Here is a 22,181-nt window from a genome sequence, read left to right on the forward strand (position 1 = left end):
TAATAAATGTTATTTGCAGTTAACAATTTTCTTTTTTCTTTATTACAATATTTATGGCAAGACTAGGTATGTATGCTTCGATCTTTAAAACTTCACAGGGGATTTTGGAGGTTTTTTTTTTAATAGATAGAGTGATTCAAAAGGAAGGTTTATACGTATAATAACTTCTATTAAACTACTCCGAATTTAACGAGTGCGAAGCCGCGACCAAAAACCAGTCGAATATAAATGTAAGATATAACAAAAGCATCTAATTAAACCCTCATAGGAGGCTTGAGTTCCAGCAGTGGGAACATGATAGGGCATATAATTAAGATGATAATGTAATGAATTGAAAAACGAAAACACGAAGATCTTTGCAGTATGGGTAATGAATAAAAGAACACACACTCAATTTCGCAAAAATCTACTACTCCACGTCATTCTGATACTCAATTATTTAGCCATGAATTAAGTATGGCTCGGCCCTGCAATTTAAGCCCAGCTGGACTGTTATCACCTACGTTTATTTTAATTAAATGTACAGATAGCAAAACAAGTATATTGTTGATAAATTTTTCGATAGTGTTATGATAATTCGATATTCGTATTCTTTGTGTGTGTGTTATGATAAATATTGGAACTTACTTAAAATAAAAAACAGAATTTGAATATATTGATAATGTGATACATAGGGCATAATCCAAAAATCATCATTAGAAAGCGCTTGAAATTCGAGTTTAGGTTAAACATCCTGACTATGCCTACTAATAATATTATTATAAAGTAACTCCGTATGCGGGCCTCTTCACGGATAAACGACTGAATCGATTTGTATATTTGGTAAAAAATAGTTTGAGACCTATTTTAGATAACGAAAATCCCACGGGAATAGTAACTGTGCGGGTAAAAACCCGAACCGGGGGACGAAGACGAAAAAATCTATATATCCATATATGTATTCAATACTAATATAATAGCTTTGCAAAAAAGTCTCTTAACGTTGACGTGCGGAATAGATTAAAATTTTAGGTAAACCTCAAAGAAGGTTTTAATACACTACTTTTACCGCGAAAACAAAACTTAACACAAAAGTAGAAGAGAGAAGCTGCTATTAGCGAATGGCTATCGCCATCGCAACTAGCCTGGAATGTCCGCAGGCGGAAAGCGAGTAGCTACCATTTCAATAAGTATTTTATTACCTTTTAAATCAAAAGACTTAGTATTATTAATTGTTTCAACGCCATAAAATTTTATGTTCCTTTACCTAGAAGGAAAACTTGCTAGAACAAGAAAGCTTAGTTTTAAGTTTAAATCATTATTCATCGTGCTATTGGATACATTTGACTATCTGTGACACACAAACGAGGTGGGGCACTGTTTTACATACGATGACCTTCAATTTGTGCAAAATATCTTAATTTTACTTTATCCAAAAGTCAGGGGTCGCAATTATCAGAGGTCAAATTGTGGACACGGAGAAAATACCTCAATAACAGTTATGTAACCGCGTGGTGATAACGCAGGTACAATTTGCGGAGATTTCTTATTTATTTAGTTTGATGCAGTAAAAATTAATGCGTATTGAAAGTACCCAACCTTTTTTTTAACTAAAAATATCGTATTGATTAGACAGAAAAATACAATGAAAAATATAAGAATCTTACTGACCAAATATAGAACAAGTATCTTACTGACGCATATTATGCATGTGTGTTTTCAAGATAGATACATAGAAACATAACCAAGAAATGTATTTATTACAAAGCGAGTAAATACACATGTATGGTTCCAAAGGATTTGCTGGATAAAAGCGTCCATTTTATTGAATGAAGATATCTTCCAGTGAATCCTGACAATAGATTCAAAAAAGCTCAAACTAGAGTGCATGTAAAATGGGTGTTAAAAATAAATACAGTTCTCTTGTGTGAATAAGAGAGATTTTTATACAGTAGTATGATATAATAAAACAGTTCTAGGCGACAAAATAATAGTACGAAATTCAATTAGTATTTATAAATACTGTCAATTGAAATTTGAATAAATCATGTCTATATATATATAAAACATTAATTGAAGTGTTAGTAAACGTAAACGTTCTGAAATATGAGAACATATGAAAAAGGAATAACAGAAATTGAACTGCAAATGGCACATTATTTATATCTATTTCTGTTACATAATACCACACAACGTGAAAACATTACAAAAGAGTATGAAATTCCATCAGAGAATTTCAATTTGTACAATCAAGTGGTAACACCGGCTCTGTGGTTAAATGCTAGAAATAGATGCATTTGACTGAACAATTTTTCAATTACCTTAAATTGCCTTTAGTTACATTAGCTAAAGTAGCAGTTTCTTAATGGAAACACTTATTATTACTGAGTAATCAATTCTTATTACGCAAATGAATAATCGCGTTTATGGTAATTAGTTTAATTTCTAAGCATTTTGTTTAAATTTCTTCGGAAACTTATTCTTAATTAACACATTTATATACGAAGAACAAGTAACTAATAGTAAGCTGAAACGCAACGCATAACAAAAGCAATAGAACCGCTATTGTCAACCTTTGTTTATATCAATGAACGGTACAGCGTGACGCTGACGCCACTAACAGTTAGTATAACCTAAACAGGTATGCACCATTAAGCATGCCGAGAAAAATGTGCCGCTAGACGGTGCTAATGAAGAATGACAATTGTTAGTCAGCTTGACTCTCTAAATTCGTGGTGCGACCGCGCAAGGTGAGAGGAATGCAAACTAGCGCCGTTCCCGCGCCTTTCACGTGAAACGAAACGAGAGCCAGGGTTGATATGCTCAAAAAGAAACTTGCTCCGGTTACATTATTCATTAGGCGTTTAATTTATAGATACGATTTGATAATCAAATCAAAGTTATGATTTAAAATTTTGATTTTAAATGGCCGTTAATCTTCTAATTAAGGTCGGAATCTTGGTCAATTTAATCATTAATCTTATAAATGTCAAAGTGTTAAGATTTGTTGTGTTAAAGCTCGAGGATATGAGGAATGTGTCTAATATGGCCCTCCGGTTTTGCCCTGAGGCACGTCCTTGATTTTATTACCCTGGGAAATCTGTGCCTTTACTTTGATAAAGGTCGGTTCGTGATCATTCCATTTCCACGGTATTAACTTTTTGACAATTCTCAATACTCGAACTTATTTTTACGGCAATTATGATGCACAGTTAAGTTCCAGATGTTTTGTGCATAGTAATATTTTACTTTCGCGAAGATTTAAAATATCATGAATCAAAGCAATAAATTTAATAACTTTTATCTCAATTTCGTAAATACATATTAATTATCAGATTAATGGAAAAGGCCCGTATCATACCCAAAGCTTTATAATTGTCAAATGCCATTATAATCTTATAAAAATGTCACACTGACAAGATACGTAGTTGTGTTGCCACTTAAAGCAGCGTTGAAACAAAAATCCCGGATTCCGTTATCGTTTAAGCAGATAATGTGTAGTTATCGTTAAATTAATAAATATTAATAAATACGGGTCCGAGCGGCAATGTGGTTTCAGTGCACTTGTGTCAACATCTTGTTTTTAACGCGATACCATTCGATACATCGTGAATGACGCAATCAACTGGTATATATTTACGTAATATGCCCATTGTTCTATATAACAAACACAGTCGTGATACATGTATATCTCGATTTTTTAACCAATTAGATTCGGTTGCGTTACTCAAATGTGAAAAATCGACACTATAATGAGCTACGATTGCGAGAAGGCTCTTGCTATCTTCTTAGGAGAAAACCTATAATTCCTAAAAGTTATACATATAACGCTGATTTAACTCGAAGGTAACATAGAACTATTTCAATACTGATATTAGAATCTAATAATAACTTTGCGAAGGAATTAATACACTTAAATTATACTACACTTACGCATACGTTACAGAATTTAAATGGGAAAAAAAAAATTTTAAACCATACGAATGTGGAAAATAGCAAACTTAAAGTAATATGACTGAAAGTGTAGATATACAAATAGAATTTAATTTTAAACAACAAAATAAAAGTTATGAACTGAGAGAAAGAGTTGACACGTAAAGATAATATTTGTAAGGCATTAATATACCTACTTGCTTCGATCCATGTTACATAATATACCGATAAACGCGCGATACGCTGAGCGATATAAACAATTGGGTTTTAATGAATTTATATTTACATACAAGTTATATAATGGTTTTCATAGAAAAAAATCTAATTGGAACGTTTGTAAAATATGTCCTTGCCGTACCGGGGCAAGGGCATTTGTGTTTGAATATTTGTTATTTTTTCCCGTCGAATATTACGAAATTTTTATTTCGCACATCTACAGTTTTTTAGTCGATAAAATTAATCAAAAAGGTTTCATATTACAACAATAGCATCTTATTATTACTATAATCTATTATGTATTGCTTCCATCAGTACATAATAAATTCCAGCCATAAGTAATTACTTAACGGCGCCTCTTAATTCTTGGAAACCTTAACAAGCGTAATGCTCGCAAATTGGATGTAAAATAATTGAAAGTGTTAAAGAATAAGAATACAGGGCATTACATTCACCGCCCACTTGAGATTAACACGTGGATTTATAATGTAAATCTGTTTGATACACAGGTATTTGTGCCGTGTACAATTTTATATATTGTACACCTACGTATTGTAAAGGGTAGAAGTGCACGTGTTTGGCATTTTACTAACGGAACTCAGCAAACAACTTATTCGTTTAGTTCGTTCTTTGCAATTTTTATCATTTTACATTGTACGTTTCCGAAAACGAAGTTTTTTTTTTTGTTTTTGTTACTCGATAACTGCGTGGGTTTTCAACCGATTGACGTAATAATTTTTATAATTGTAATTTGTATCCATTATAGAATCTGCATTTAAATAACTGGATGAATAAGTTCTTAATACTACTTCACACAAACGAGCCAATTTTACATTTTTTACACGTACAGTATTGTGTTTAGATATTATAAATACATTTAACTATAATACTTTTTATCTCGATTCAGTTATAGAGAATTATAAATGACATAAAATAGTTGTCTTTAATTGCCGCGATAAGTCGACTTTAGCGTGTGATTGCTATAAGTATCAGTAGGTAGCTCAAAGCGGAACTCGGAAAGGAAATTCAATTATCATTACAATGCCGTTATACTGGCAATATAGAGAATGGTTCGCTTACTCTTAGGGTTACGATAAATGCCATAGAATATGGAATATAACCACGATATTGCAGTGCACACCAGTATAATGCGAGCACGGAAGAATTCTCAAAGTCCATTAACGTTTAGTATTGAGTATTGCTTTCGAAATATATAACTAATTTGTTGAGTGAATCGACCAACGGGAAGACTTTATCTTGTTATATTTTAGGTCATTACTATGAATTGTATTTATTCACATTTTTGATACATAGTGTACCTACATAATTATGTTTACGCAAAAACCAAATATTAAGTGCCAACCCTAAACTTTTATAGTACTCTGTCTGTCTGTGACTGCTTCACGCCAAAACCATAAATCGACATGGATGTTATTCAATACAAAGACAGTTTTAGACACCCGAGAAAGAGCGAAGGATAATTTTAATTCCGAAAATCGACGGGATTGGGAACTGTGCGGGTAAAGCCGAGACTGTATTTTTCTTTGACAGATATCTAGTATTACATAAGTACATGTACAAATGGATAAAACATCAACTCTGTTATACATTAATACGGAAGATAATGTATTAAAAAACGTAACCTTTAGTTAGTACGTCAAGGGTTATCTTGTATAGCCATTCACAATTCAAATCAGAAGACTGGAATTTCCAAAGAACACATAACATCTATGATATCACGATAGAAAACCCCTGCTTGATGCACAAAATAGACACCCATTTTTTGTAAGTATGTAATCATTCTTATTTTTTTTTAGTTTATATCCATGTACAATCTTGTTGAAGAGTTAAATAAATAAAAAATAAATAACAACCTAATGTTTTATTCAAGATTTTGAAGTTACTAATAGAATATGAATTTCACTGGGAAGAAGACAAAAAAACATGATTCGTTATATTCGGTTTATTTGAACAAATTTGACATCACCAAATAGAGTATTTATTTACGCTACACATATAGAGCCATGTTAATAAATATAATAAATCCACGGGCCTCTTAGTTCAACGTACCAGGTCGACGCACCAGGGTACCGTACGCAACCATAAGAACACGTAACCTAACCAAATGTGATGGACTCTCGGCGTACAACAAATCTTTTGACGCTTGTATCCCACGTGATTTAGATGGGTAGCAAGCGTGACGTCACCGCATAGCACAGAACGAGTTACAGGTGCTCTGCAATCACCGTCTCAATGACCCCTTCCCGAAATTTTTTCCCAGGTGCGTTTTATGTTATGTATTTTTGATATAATTAATAGTGCAATGTTGCGATAAACGAAGAAACGTACGCTGCGTGAAAAACACTATTTATTTGAACTATTATTTTATTGTTTAAATTTAATGACGAATAGAGAATTGCATGATAGTGATTATCTAAGTAGTGCAGTTTCGTTTATCCGTTAGAAAGTAGCATTCCCTGTTTCCACTTTCATTCGATCGTAACCACCTGTTGGATGTATGTAACCATAGCAACTCTCATGGGAAGATCAAATATTCACTTCCAGTTTTTCAAGTGTCTAGTTAAAATAAAAGTCCACAACCGGTTATTGACAACCCTAAGTTACCTTTGTGGAGTGATGTGAGATGTATTCAATAAATTGTATCGATATAATTAATAGCTACAACACTAACACTTTTTTATTGTTAGACGAGTGACAAAACATAATAATCAATTTCGGACATATTATCATATCTTTTTAATATACAGATAATAGGAATATCAGACTATTATATAATAAAATGGGGAATTTACCGGTATTTTAACCCGTAAAATTACTGTTACGTAAAGCTCTGAAATGACAATTTTAGGATATATTATCCTATTTTCTATGCATTACTATGTTCGTCAAATTAAATTACAATAATATTCAGAATTTTGAAACACTTTTAATAATAAATACGTATTATTGTTTATGTAATGTACTTTTAACAACAAACCAAATACTTTTAAACATCGACTATCTTGAAGTTGCCAGAAAAAGATATCACGATCAAAGCCGGCACGATAACAAATTAATAATTATTATCATCCGATTATCAGTTAATGTTTAAAACATTAATGTTGTGACTTTAAATATCGTTCCATTTATCAAATGCAGGTAGATGTATCCACTTGAAATAGGTAATTACAAATATAATTACACGAAAACAGGGTCAAACGCGATGGAATCATCAAACAATTAGAGACAATCGCGTTCGTAATGCTATTTTTAAATTGTTTGCATCTGAAAATTTCGCTCACGTGTTGTAAATAAAAAATTTCACCTTAGATAGATAAGATGCGATAACAAGGTCAACTTACCGGGTCGATGTCCGCGTCCCAGACATCCTTTAGGTCGTTGGAGATATCGAAGTAGCTCTCCATGTCGGGGCCAGATTTCTTCTCGGGCCGCCGACTAGCACTTAAACTACCACCCAATCACAAACACAGCTAACTGTCACGTTACGGTCCTTTCTCGAGTGCGAAACTCGGAAAGAATGTAAACTTGCACCGCAACTCGTCGACGGTGAAAATGGTGCACCACTTCACAAGTTCACGTTTCACTGTCAACGCCCATTTGTTTTTTACGGATGATTATATTTATGAGGGTTTCACTTCACGCGAGCTAGGAATGTTTGTAAGCGGTGCGTGAGCGTACACCTTATCACGTCGGAGTACAGCTGTCGAATGCGGCGCGGCGCGGCTCCCCCTCCCCCCACCTCGCCCGCAGCCTCTCATTCATACAGCGCGATTGGGGGTAAAAACGGTGACAACTGACATAGTAAACGTAGGACTCGGGGATGCCCACGTTCTTCGTAATTGGCCAAGAAAATATTTGTTTTGGCGACCGGCTGTTGGTCCGAATCGTATCGCGAGGTGCGTTCCTTTTCGAATTGGTACATTCGAATTTGTTTAATTGCATTATAAACCATTATCATTTAATGGAATTCGCTAATATTGTACAGATTAAATATAACATTTTTTCCTTTTGTAGAAATTAAAAATACTATCAAGTTCAATGAATTAGTATAATGGATGTGAATAAAACAATAAAATAAAATTAGGAATGTCTTTTATTTTTAACATACTTTGGAGATATACAATGATGCTTATATTAAACAAATTTATTGCTTGATTAATTAATTGCTAATATATAAAATTATTGCACTATCATCAACGACTTTGCCAATTTTGCGAATCTGTATAATTATATAGGTTGAGTACCTACGCCGTTAACAAAATTATAAACTAAATTAAAATTTTGTTAACTCAACAATTTCGTTCGAAAGAGTTTATATCAAAGGCGAATGGAATAAACGAAATCACTTTTAATTCATAACACCGTTTTATCAAATTGCCGATAACGTACCGAGAAATCATTGATCGCAATTAGATACTATTGAATAATGGATATAATTATAACTCGGGGATGAACCTTGCTATCTATAATTTTATACAAAACTTATCTCTATAATATAAGTAAATGTTTTTTTTCTTAATTTCGTTAACAAAATGTATTCATCATTTCATAATTCACGAATATAATCTTGTGAAATTTTAATGAATTATAAGAGCACTAGCTGCAACCCGCGGCTTTACCCCGTGGTACCCGGGTATAAAATCGTCTAAAGACTACGTGCTTATTCAGATTTATCTATCTCTTTCCGAATTTCATACAAATCCCAATAGAGGTTTTTGCTTGAAAGAGTAACAAACATCCATTCTAGGAAACTTTCGTTTTTTATACCATCATATCTACTAGAAGATAATACAATATCGTTGGTATGGGAAATATATGTCGCCTTAGTATTGTAAAATCCCTTAGATCATGATCTAACTCGCGAGATAAAAAGCTGTTGAAAAAGTGAAAACCGTTAGATTTCTTGCAATTAAACGCATCACTTTTCGTTAGACTATGACACGAATATATCGCAATTATGGATTATTAGCTGCGCCCCGCGGTTTCACCCGCGTAGGTCCGCTTCCCGTAGGAATATCGCGATAGAAAGTTCCCTATATGTTATTCCAGTTGTCCAGCTATCTACGTACCAAATTTCATTGCAATTGGTTCAGTAGTTTTTGCGTGAAAGAGCAACAAGCACACAGACATCCTTGCAAACTTTAGCATTTATAATATTAGTAGGATGCTGAGAATTCACTTTTCCCAAACGTTCGTTTGTCGTTTTTATGTCGAAGTCGAGCACGCTTCTGCACGAATTGGGCCAGCTCACACCAGGAAGTACCACACCGCACAGAAAACCAGCGTGAAATAGTAGTATGCTAGTCTTTCGTAACGGTGAGTGGAGGAGCCGGAGGCCCGCGTTTTCTTCCTCACCCTTCTATGTCCATCTTTATAGTCGTCAATCCTTTCTTTATCGCTTTTCCCTTAAAAGCGAGCAGCGCATTCACAGAGTCAATACCTCTGTGAATATTCACGGACGGTGGCGGCGAACTACCTGATGGTAAATGATCACCACCGCCCATCAGACCACCAGCTCAGTTGCCCGCTATGACATAAATAAAATTTACCTAAAATAATGCGCATACATGTTATAATCTAATGTCGTTTTAAATTTTACAGTGATATATCCATATAAATGTGTTATATTACCAAATGATTATTTATTTGGGATTCACTATTGCATTCTTAACTTTATCTATCCTTATTTTAATTTATTGTAAATTCAATTATTAACATAAACATTCGAATAAACGTTTTCTGCCTTATCCGTTTCATATGAAAAAAATCATAATAGCCCCAATTCTTAAACTTCATCGAATTGTAGGATAGTTGGCACCAATTTTCGGGTACTTGTTTATTATTTAGCTGAAAACGCACACCACACCACACATACACACACAAACCTACCTTCCTCTCCTATTATACTCCAACACGGAACTGGAGACCAGGCTGATGGCCAACAAATTACGTATAGGCGCAAGTTGAAGTGAGCAGCGCTTTAGATACTTGGCCAGCTATATTACTTATCGCCTTTATCGAGATCACATGACCGACAATAGCACGGACGTTGGATTACGGAATTTCGGAAGAAAAAAAAATGCATCAACAATGATCTATGGAGCTCAATTGTTCTTAAACATAATTTATTACAGCATCTGACAGATAGAAAGTCCAACCAAATTTTCTCTCTTCCTGAGAATCTTATTGTTCAATTATATATTATGTTGTACTTTCTTACTCTATTTAAATTTCAAGTTACTTAAATAAAATTTATGGAAAAAAGAATTAAGGATTGATTTAGCCACGCTATTCACCAGCCATGTTTTCTGCGTCGCGATTGTTGCTTTAAATACCTAACCCAAAAATTGGTACCAGCTCTGGGACTAGAATACAAAAAGTTACAAAGAATATTTATACAATTTAAATATTTGTGACATATGAATCTCCGTAGACATATCAAGGATCGGTGACAATACAATATTTTCATGAGTTTATCTTATCATAATTAGGATCGCCAGGATTAAAAAAGCTCTATACTATGTATAAGAGCAAGTTAGACAATTCAGTTTATTCTTTCTTTAAAGCGTTTTTTTTTAACTGTAATTTATTTGGAACCAAGAGAGATTTTAAAAAGATGACTATAAGAAAAAATATTACTTTAGTATCTTTCACGCACATGGATTTTTCATTTCATAATTGAATTAGATTCAATTTAAAACATACATTGCAATACGAGAAAACGAAAATTCATCCAATTCTAGGCACCAAATTACGATACTATATTTTTTCAAAATCTATGATTTCCGGAATATTATATTTAAAAATTCAAATTTTCCCGCGCAATCGGTCTTTTTGTTTATTTCTTTTTTTTTTTTCACTTATGACCGTTGCGTTTAGGCGGCACCGTGAACAGAGAGGGCACGTGCGAGTGCAGCGCACTCACGCCGCCGTGGAGTATACACACTCGGGGCACTTTGCACTTCACCAGATAGTCGCTGAACTGAAACAAGGAATCGTACTCATTTATTTATTCAATACTAGTATGTTCGTTGACCGAGGTTCAACCGGAATGACATTTTTTTTTAATCAGTCCAGTAATTCCTTAGATTTCAGTTTTTAAACGAACAAACAAAATACTCAGTAGCTTTATATTGACAAAATGTACGTTGAATTTTAAAATCAGTCGAGTAGTTTTTAGTCATTTATCTGCATGCGTATAATTTACAGATAATACAAAATAAATCATTGCATTGTTGTCCACAACATATTGTCATGATGGTAAAAAGAGAAAGAAATAGTACTATTCTACTAAAAATGTCACCGACGTGCCTCGGGAGGGAAGCTAGATTCTAAAACGGGACCCAAATATCAAGAATAAACTCTCAAATGTGACAGAAAAAAAACAAAAATAAATACAAATACAGCCAAATAGAGAGCCTCCTTCGTTTCTGGAAAACGTCGGTAAAAAGACATCTCATTCCATCACTTAACAAGCGGCACAGCACTTCAAACCACTTCCACTTAACTGTCTAAGTGTACCCTTGTCTAAACAATTACAATACATTCCCATTTGTAATGCGTGGATGGATACTCTTTGATATTGTCTGTTGAATTTATTCAATCTTTTATATGAATTGTCCACTATTAGCAACCATTGCCTTAATTAATTAATTAGTTGGTATAGTACGAAATTGATAATAATGGGCGACTATCAAAATTCTACTGTTTATATGTAACACAGTATTAGTCGAATGAAAGCCAACTTTTCAATATCAATTAAAATCACTACATCTTTCATGTACAGGTATAAAGCAGCTACCACCTATAACTTTATTATCACAGGTATTTCTAGACCTTTTATATCGATAAATGGTCACATCACACAGTTTTTGTTTGGTTGAACAAGTTAATTTCGGGAACGATTTTTTTTTTGTTGTTATATACATATATTTTAATTATCTTTTTTGTGTGCTGTCACGCTAAAGCCAAAATGAGAGGAGTAGCTATAAAAAATCTCGCAAAAGCTGTATTTTTTTTATCACCATTTGACAGTAGACGAGGTCGCATGGAACTACTAGGATCTTATACATATATTTATACTCACCAATTGCGCTGTTTCATCCTCAGCGGAGGCGATTACGACAGTTTTCTTGGAGGCGATCGCCTCACCCAACGCCCGGTGGGGGTGCAGGCCGAGCGCCCGCAACTCGTGCTGACCCAAGTGTACCCCGCTGTAGGGCACGTTGATACTGCCCTCTATGCAACTCTTTTCGTATCTAGTATATTTGAAATTCAATAGTATTACATACTAGCTGCGCCCCGTGGGTTTACCCGCGTATGTCAGTATCCCGTAGGAATTTCGGGATAAAAAGTTGCCTATATTATGTTATTCCAGTTATTCAGCTATCTACCAACGTACCAAATTTAATTGCAATTGGTTCAGTAGTTTTTGCGTGAAAGAGCAGCAAACACACACATCCTTACAAACTTTCGCATTTATAATATTAGCAGGAAGTGGTAAGTAGTAAGTATAGTAGTATAGTATTTCAGTTATATAAAACCTCGCCTTAATCTTATCATTTAGGGGTATTAAAAATAGATGTTGGCCGATTCTCAGACATATGAAATATGCACACAAAATTTCATAAGAATAGGTGCAGCCGTTTCGGAGGAGTTTGGTAACTAAAATTGTGACACGGGAATTTTATACATAAGATATTAAAAAGAAACATCAAAATAAATATACCAATTAGTATAGTAAGTATTTCTAAAAATAATAAATCGATCCATATATTATTTCTATCTATATTTCCTCATTCCTCATCGGCGCAATAATAATCTGACGTATTTTAGTATTTATTTGATATTTGTTATGTAATCTTATATATAAAATTCTCGTGTCACAATGTTAGTCTCTATACTCCTCCGAAACGGCTTGACCGATTCCTCTGAAATTTGGTAAGCATATTGGGTAGGTCTGAGAATCGGCTAACATCTATTTTTCATACCACTAAACGATAAGAGTAAGGCAGAACAGCGTTTGCCGGGTGCAGCTAGTTAATATTATATTATTTAAAATCATCCTACACTAGCTGATGCCCGCTGTTTCACACGCAACGGAGTAGTTTAATAGATATCATTCAACTAAGACCTTGGCCTTGTGTGTTCTTCGAGACCGAGATATATTTTTTTGTGAGTCCCCACCGGGAATCGAACCCAGGACCTTCGGTACTACGCTGACGCTTTAACCACTGCACCAAGGAGGCGGTCACAATTTACAAATACAGATGATTAAAAAATATATACATACATACCTAATTACACATCATAAAACCTCAAATAGAAAAGAATACTCACAGCAAATTGGATCTAATATCAACCACACAGCATTTCTCTTGGCAAGTTAGCGAGAAGAAATCGGAAAGGTTGATCCGAGGACATATTTCGGCTAGCAACACCTCCATCGGCACTTCCACTACATCCTGCAATTATTGCATAAATAATTCGATGTTTGTTAATTAATTCAAGTCATCTGCCATCTTGTTTATGTACATACAAACGGTCCGTCCCGGCTTTGTCCGTGGTACGTGGCACTCAGGAATCAAGTACACATCAGTGAAACATACATATCGGTCCAAGTAGTCTTGAGATTAGCGCATTCAAACAAACAAACTCTTCAGTTCGTTTGGTATTGCGCGCGGCATCGTATCTCTTTGATTTCTAACAGAATTTAAAAAGCAGGACTTTTAATATTCCATTGTACCTAAAGGTTTTTATTTCGATAATTTTACTATTGCTTTAATGTTTCATATTTCCATATTGTTTCGATTTTACGAGAGTAGGCATACCCACTCTATCTCTAAATCGCTCGTAAATGCGCTCAATAAATTTATCGAATAGTAAGGTTAAGTAATTTAATGGTAAATCTGTTAAAATCTTTTAATTTCTTCTTTAAATCTTTCCTATGTATTATGATACCTATGATATATACTTACTATTCAATTAATATATTAAGCGCATATTTTAACGTAGAATACTTAACAATAACTGTAAATAATTATATTTTAGAAAAAATCTAAACCACTTTCGAATTTTCAAAAATAGATCAAATTAAAATGGAACCACATGGGACCAGCTTTCCAAAAAATATCATATTCAGTTCACCCTTCTCTTTCTTTAAAGTCAGTTAAAAAACGTACAATACTTGTATAATCGCAAACAGAAACAAATATAATGGGAAACACGTTAAAAAAACTGGGAAGTTATTAGATAATTTCAATTAATAATAAACTATAAACATCACAACCAAGAGCATAGCAGTATACAATTATATCAGCAAGCAGGAAAATATGATGTTTCGCATTATTTATTGTAGCTAGAATATAAATCATGATATTTTAGACGTTTCAATTATGTAACTAAGGTCTTCTATTCATTGTAAACATTCGTATAGCATACGTTGATAAACAATATTGTTGAAGACACGTGTTTATCGACAATGCAACATCCAGCGTCAGAAACATGTTGTCAGCGACTTCGCAACACGTCGATTGAACTTGTTGCTAAACAAATATTTACCATGAAAGCGCAGTTTTATGCATGTCACCGCAAAAGTGAAAAAACCCTTATATTATCCTATCCTATCCTACTATCCTACTAATATTATAAATGCGAAAGTTTGTAAGGATGTGTGTGTGTTTTATTGCTCTTTCACGCAAAAACTACTGAACCGATTGCAATGAAATTTGGTACGTAGTCAGCTAGACAAGTGGAATAACATATAGGCAACTTTCTATGCGGATATCCCTACGGGATACGGACTTACGCGGGTGAAACCGCGGGGCGCAGCTAGTAATCATTTAATTATAAAAATTGTGATGTATCCACCAATCAGCGCGCTAGGTGTATTCCGTTGTTTTCAACGGAATACACATTGTACGTACGTACGTATTGTACACGGAATACAATACAAACCGTAAAATTGCATTACGCAATTTTACGGTTTTATATAGACGAATTATAATCTAAAGAAAAAAAATGCATTTAATTGCAATCAAATGTTACGGGTCACAGTTTTCCGACAGTTTGTAAACTCGCGAGTCAGATTATAATCTAACGGTTTCTTCAATTTATTAGCGACATGCATACTAATAGTTGGTTCACCACATAAATAAAACGTATAATATATTGTTTATATAGTGAACTTATAAATAAGACAGTAGATCAGTAGTAAACGTTAATTGAAAAAAAAAAATAATGAATTAATGAATAATTATAGGTCTTAAATGAGACTGTAATCTAAAATTAGCTACTAACTTACCATAGGATCTCTTATTTCAGGCTCATTTGCGAATCTTCTATAACTGATACTTCGTGGTGTACTGCGAGACATCTCTATGGACTCCTAAACCGTAATATTTTACGTTATTAAATAATAATTCATGTTACTAAATATTATATATACACATGTAATATATATATATGAGTGTAAAAGAACATATATATTCGTATATATAAAAGACAAGACGATCCAAAAAATGATCTGAAAAAGAATACAAAAAAACCAAAAAGATATGCTATGAATATAAGTTCATGTATGTAGGTATGATTTAATGCTTAAAATTTATTTTCCCTCCTATCTTTATGAACATTTTTAGGATCGTTTTAAAATAAAACGTTATATAATAAGTTTTGTAATAGGTAAAAATACAATACACACTATATTGCTTTTTACTATCATGTATAAAGAAAATAAACATAAGGTAAGGTAAATGGCTATTAATAAAAAGCTCCGTTATTTGACGCGAAACGGTAACGAACCAGTGAATAAAAACTGGATCAAATTTTACACTAAACATTATTAATAACTCTATAGTTAATGTAATTAACTCGATATATTGTAAACTCGAAAAAAATACTTTCAGAAACCTCTTACAAATACTAGAATATTCCGCAACACAAAAGGTATCCATTGAAAACTGCTAAAATGATGTTTCGCATATGCAAACGAGACGTTTTTAGTGAATACCCAGCGTCGGTTCATTGACTCCTCTAATAGGAATAAATATTAGAGCCTTATTACTACGCGGGGTTATTGACTCGATCATACGATAGCTAGTCTGACCTTCAAGTTTGACCTCGACTAGCCAAAAAAATTTGGGAAAGTTTACATATTTCATTTGCTGCTATAACTGTTAAGTTTAAAATCGAATCGCGTTAAAGGGAATTAAATAAGTATATTTGAAACTATTTCCAGCGGGATGTTGTTCCTACTATATTTAGTTAATATGATTTTAAGGTAATAGAAAGTTTATAGAAACCTAAATCCTTATATCCTACTATATCCTACTAGTCCTACTAATATCATTAATGCAAAAGTTTGTAAGGATGTGTGTGTGTGTTTGTTGCACTTTCACGCAAAAGCTACTGAACCGATTGCAAAGAAATTTGGTACGTAGATAGCTGGACAACTGGAATAACATATAGAAAACTTTTTATCTTTTTATCCCGATATTCGTACGGGATACGGACTTATGCGGGTGAAACCGCGGGGCGCAGCTAGTAACTTATAAAACTTTAAAATAAAACCCAACATAACAAACACATTTAAGTTTACCACTGGATTAACCTGATCACCTATTTATATAACAGAAAAAAAAGGTTTTTTTTTTCATTATATACGAAAATACATTAAAAGTAAAAAGTATCATCATAAAAACAAAATATAATAAACATAATCATAAAAACAAAATCAAACCAAACATAATTATGATGTATGAATATCTATAAAAAAATGACTATAAATCACCTTAACACACTCCCCAATATCGATTTCAGGCAGATCCGAGAACAATAAAATGCATTCATTGAAACCGGAATCCAGTAATGTATCTCGCAATTGCCTCAAAATGCCCACACCCATGAACAGGGGCAATTGGGGCCCTTCCACCAGCAAAGCGTCCCAGAGATGGACGATTTTATGTAGAGGGAATACATCTAAAGTAAAGAATTCAATTAAATCTTTTTCCAAACTATTAGTCTGATACCTAAAGGGGATAGACAAAAATGCTTTTTAGAATGAATGGTTTGGAATTATATATGGATTTAATATTAAATCAGTGTCTTAAAAAACATTATATATATTTTTATATACTTCTTAGAGAATGTGCCACATGTTATATATACTAGTTAAATAATAGCATTTATCTACTATTAAAGCACAAACTCCAATTTCATTACATTAATCGATTTACAGAGGAAATAGCAAGGTATGCCTACTATAAAACCAAAAAAAAAACCATAATATAACCCCATAACCACAATAATAAAATTATATCCGATACTCACGAGAGAACATAGTCAGAAACCAGGGTATAGCGAACAGTTCAGGCACAAAGTTGATGTCGTGCAAGTGCGCCGCCAACTCCGGCTCGTGGAAGGCGGTTATCTGCCAGAACTTAGCTAGATACTCCTTGATGACCGCACTGTTGTCTTTTAGGAAGAACTTATGCAAATATTTGGGCACAAACGCCGAGAGGCAGGCGAAAGCGCGAGCTAAAAGAGGTATATAAGGATAAATAAAAAAAACTGTCTGTTATATTATACAAGAATTTTTGTAGGGTTCAATACCCTAAAGGCACAGGTTTTCGCATTTACCGCTAAAAAGCCGCATTTGTCATAGAATCTAGTTTCAAGAGTACTCCCCTTAGTATATCGCCGAAAATCGGAATCCTCGGAGTCGAAATCTCGAGTGACGTTCAGTTTCGCGGTCATTTGGAAGCGAAGGCTAAACTAGCCTCCAAAAAACTTGGTGTGCTCAGTAGATCGAGACAGTACTTCAAGCCGGCCCACCGACTTCAGCTGTACAAGGCTCAGGTGCGACCACATATGGAGTACTGTTCTAATCTATGGGCTGGAGCCCCTCAGTACCAACTCCTCCCTCTTGACCGCATCCAACGTCGAGCAACTCGAACTGTCAATGAGCGTAGGCTTTCCGGATGGTTGGATGGTTGGCGGTCCACCACCGTACGCTTCACCGGCAACTTCTTTCCGCGTACAGTGGAGCTTTGGAACGATTTACTAGCTACGGTGTTCCCGAACAATTACGACTATGGGGCATTTAAGAAAAGAGCGTATATGTCACTGAAAGACCGGCAAAACACCTGAAACACCTAATGTGTGACACCTGTGGTTACTAATTAACATCAGGTAGCCCATCTGCTCCTTTGTTTGCTCTGCCATTAAAAAAAAAACAAAGTTTTCTACAAAACGCTTCTCGAGAATGTCACGTGTGGCCCATGTGCGACGAACCATTATTAGAAATCTAAAAAAATAAACAGTAGATTTATAGTATAGTATAATATAATATATAGCATACCTTCATTACAAAAGTTCAAGTATAAAAATGGTGCAGTCAGAGAGTCCAAGCCTTGCCAGTACACATATTGCGGGTTGGTCAACAGCCACGCTTTCAACAGCCGTTTTAATGTCTTATGGCCAGCCCTCCCGCAGAGCAACCAACAGTACTGGTGACAACGCGGAATATCTACATCGATCTGAAAAAAGCACATTCCTTATTTAAAATTTCCTAACGTCTTTACGCGATATTATTTAAGAACAAAGAAAAATAACATATAGGCAACCCTTAATCCCGATATTCCTACGGGATACGGACTTACGCGGGTGAAACCGCGTGCGCACCTAGTAATGGCATATTGTCACAATTCAATACAGGAAAGCAAATAAATATAAAAAATACATTCCTTGCCAAATTAAAAAAAAAAAATTAAAAAAAAAAATTAAAAAAAAATCAAAATAATCTTTAAACATTTACTGCCTTTATTAGATCAGATAAAGCACAGATTAAAGCCTTAATATGATTTAAGCATATGACACAAAGTCTTACCTGTCTATCAGTAGGCGTAGGGGTCTCCTTATCAATCCTTTCGTACTGGTCCTCTATATCTCCCACAACGCCCAATAGGGCTGCCCAAACGTCCCCCCTCACTAGGGGCGGTATATCGATCTCTGCTTGAGCTCTTATGTACTGAGCTGTGTAGGGGTAGCCCTAGAAATTATATGAGATAAATATAATACATTTTCTTTGCAATAGTTAATTGGTGTTTTATTGATATTACACATGAAGAATAACAGTTTTCGAATGAATGTGTTCCTTTAAGTGGAAATTATGTCAGATAATTTTGAATAACTGACTTTTGGAAAAACACATATAATTTTCAATAAAATATATCAATATATGAATACTATTTGATAAAATTGTAATTTTACATGTTACAATTTATTTTACTGACATGGCATAATTAAAATTTCTTACATGCAGAAGTCTCTGAAACCAAATTAATCTATAGAACTGATATTCAGTATCTTTTTCTCTTATGATCTTTGGTAACGAAACAGCATCATATTCTTTCCTTCTTTCATGCATTAGTGGGTAAAAATCATGAGGCGAAATATGGGCAAGACGGTTTTTCAATATTTCCAAACTATACTTGGCTATTCTTCTGTCAAATAATGCATTTTTCTTGCCTCCTATTGTACATCCATCCAGTAGTATTGCTCTAGAATACGAAACAAATAAGGAAAATATCATGTAATTTATTCAAAATTAATAACCTGATCTGGGCTTGGTGTTGATAATACATGTATATTTGTTAGTTTAATGAAAACAATTATATATTTTAAACATTTAATTATTTATTATATCTCCACTCAGTAAAGCAAAACCTTGAAATTGTTAGAGCTGGGATAAATTTAAATGAAAACATATGCATGCAAGATTTACTTTGATATTTTCTTTTTTTTTTCAGATATATTTGATATTTTCTAATACCATAAAACAATCTTTACTTACATGGGCATAGACAAAATAGGAGGACTATTCTTTATCAAGCCATTCTTCTTCAATTCAGATATAATATCACCACCAGCTAACTGCCACCAGTGATATAGAAATTGTAGTTTACAACCTAATAACCCCCTTGGCTTTTTCACTTCTATTGGTTTTTGTTCACTAATTTTTGATAAATCATCAACTAATTCTGTGAAAGTTGTTCTTTCACTGGGATATATTTTTAAACATTTTTCTATTATGCTTCTTATACTTTCTGGAAGATTCTAGAAATAGAGAGATTTTTTGTGTGTCTCATTATCATTTAAAATATGATTTTTTTTATTGCCACACACTACAATAAGTACTCTACTATACGAAGAGTACATGTAACCTAATTAAGACAAAATTAAAATATATAAATAGTTTACTATCGTTTTTTTACACCACTAGGAAGATATTAATAAAAACTAATGGCAAATAGAACTATAACTGATACAAGAAGTAAAAAAAAACAATATTTTTGTCCATGTCTATAGCTCAATATAAAAGTTATCAATTAACAAGATGATTATAAGAAAGTTTCCCTTTCCTTTCCTCCTTACCTTATAGGCTTCAAAGCAGTCATGTTCCCTCGCAATTCTTTCTGCTGGATTACTAGCATGCACCAAAGTGAGTATTCTTCGTAAGATGGGCCCAGGTTTCAAACTATTCCATAATTTGCCCAGACATAACTCTAGGAGGATGATACCAAAATTCCATATATCAGCTGATGGACCACCACCATTTAAAATTGTTTCAGGGCTTAAGTAACGAGGAAGCCTAAAATCCAACCCTTAAATATTATTCATTTAAATAAGAGAAATTATCACATGCAATAGTTGATTGACTTATTACACTGTTGTTGGTGATTTTGGATGAAATTAATATGGGAGTTGTATGGGTGTAGGAGGGGAATTAATATTGGCCTATTTTAGTGGCTGCAGCTACAATAGCCTCCTGTTCAATTCAATTAGCTATTTATAACACTTTAATTTTTTATCTGAGTGATAATTAATTTTCATTACTTTAACATCTGTATTGTGTTTTTGCAAATACAAATTAAGTAAAATTCTCACCCCAATGGAAATGGCACTTCTTTTCCACCATCTGTCATATAAAACATTCCATAATTAAATAACTTCACTCTCCCACACTTATCTAATAAAATATTGTCATCTGACAGTATTCTATGTGTGATTTCCTGTTCATGAAGATACTGCATTGCCTTTGCCACTTGTAAAGCTATGCTTGTAACCTCTGGGATGGAAAATTTCGATGAGTGCTCTGACAGTGGTTTACCTATCACTTCAGCCACGACAATTATTCTTTCTAAAATAAAAAAAAATAAATGTTATTACCAAAGAAACTCAATAATGCATATACAAATAGCTTGAATTTGAAGGACATACCATGTTTGCCTCTAATAATATCCAGGTACGTACATAGATTTGGATGTTCTATAGTCAGTAATCGTTGAGCTCGTCCTAATATTGTTACAGAACTAGGGGTAAGGGGTAAACCATTGCTACCGCACGTTTCACCGGGGTGATTTTTGGCGAAATACGTGCAAGCAGCGAATTTATAGCTCTCTTCCTCGTTCATTATTGTCAAAACCTACACGAGAAATAAACTTTAAAGACAACAAGCGTATTAACTTAATAGTTCGGTAATCCGAGGGGCGGTGATAGACGATAGTGCTAAACGTGAATTAATATTTTAGGATCTCTATTAAAATTGAATATAGTATTTTGTTGCCAAATTAGAAGAAAACGTTGAACTGGAATAAAATTTAAATTCTTATACGAGGGTTGAAATTATAAAAATGTATCAAAACAAAAACATACAGGATACAAGTTTGTAACAGTTGACAGTTCATAAATGTCAATCGCGCGATTGAATTCCAGATTATCAGTGTTACCAACTCTCAGAAATATTTACCCCTAACTCTAAGTCAAAAGCCCCTAAAACTGCTTCAATTATTTGAAAATCCCCCTAAAGAATAATATTCAATCAAAATAATATAACAAGTAATATTCAGTAATATTTGTTAATGCTTTTTATTTATAAATTAACTAATACATTAAAAATTATGTCAGTTTCCTCTGAAGAGTCAGAATTTTTAAAATCATGCATGTTAACATTGAATAATCTTAATATTTTA

At 33.6% G+C, this 22,181-nt stretch overlaps 2 protein-coding genes across 2 annotated transcripts in view; both read right to left on the minus strand.

Annotated features, from left to right (window-relative positions):
* LOC119833684 (cyclic AMP response element-binding protein A) overlaps positions 1-7,875 on the minus strand; it is an 86,119-nt gene extending 78,244 nt beyond the window's left edge. Inside the window, exon 1 of the mRNA XM_038357815.1 lies at positions 7,491-7,875. Coding sequence (XP_038213743.1) covers positions 7,491-7,553 — 63 coding nt within the window. The 5' untranslated portion in view covers positions 7,554-7,875. The remainder of the gene's footprint in view (positions 1-7,490) is intronic.
* Positions 7,876-10,930: 3,055 nt separating this feature from the next.
* LOC119833335 (TBC domain-containing protein kinase-like protein) lies at positions 10,931-21,895 on the minus strand. Its single transcript, XM_038357321.1, has 14 exons — positions 21,865-21,895; positions 21,430-21,634; positions 21,097-21,349; positions 20,584-20,800; positions 20,003-20,265; positions 19,466-19,709; positions 19,037-19,198; positions 18,509-18,686; positions 17,479-17,685; positions 16,940-17,127; positions 15,452-15,535; positions 13,489-13,613; positions 12,236-12,407; positions 10,931-11,131 (listed from the first exon to the last, which is right to left on the minus strand). The coding sequence occupies exons 2-14, from the start codon at positions 21,620-21,622 to the stop codon at positions 11,006-11,008; spliced, it is 2,412 nt and encodes an 803-aa protein (XP_038213249.1). The 5' UTR covers positions 21,623-21,634; positions 21,865-21,895; the 3' UTR covers positions 10,931-11,005.
* Positions 21,896-22,181: the final 286 nt, after the last annotated feature.

The sequence above is a fragment of the Zerene cesonia genome, chromosome 17 (assembly GCF_012273895.1).
Source record: "Zerene cesonia ecotype Mississippi chromosome 17, Zerene_cesonia_1.1, whole genome shotgun sequence".
NCBI lineage: Eukaryota > Metazoa > Arthropoda > Insecta > Lepidoptera > Pieridae > Zerene > Zerene cesonia.

Coding starts and splice junctions, on each gene's coding strand:
- LOC119833335 (XM_038357321.1), bottom strand. CDS start 21,622: ATGAACGAGGAAGAGAGCTATAAATTCGCTGCTTGCACGTATTTCGCC. Junction 19,199..19,465: donor GGTTTCAGAGACTTCTGCAT/GTAAGAAATTTT, acceptor TATAATTTCTAG/GGCTACCCCTACACAGCTCA. Junction 17,686..18,508: donor CTTGAACTTTTGTAATGAAG/GTATGCTATATA, acceptor TACCTCTTTTAG/CTCGCGCTTTCGCCTGCCTC.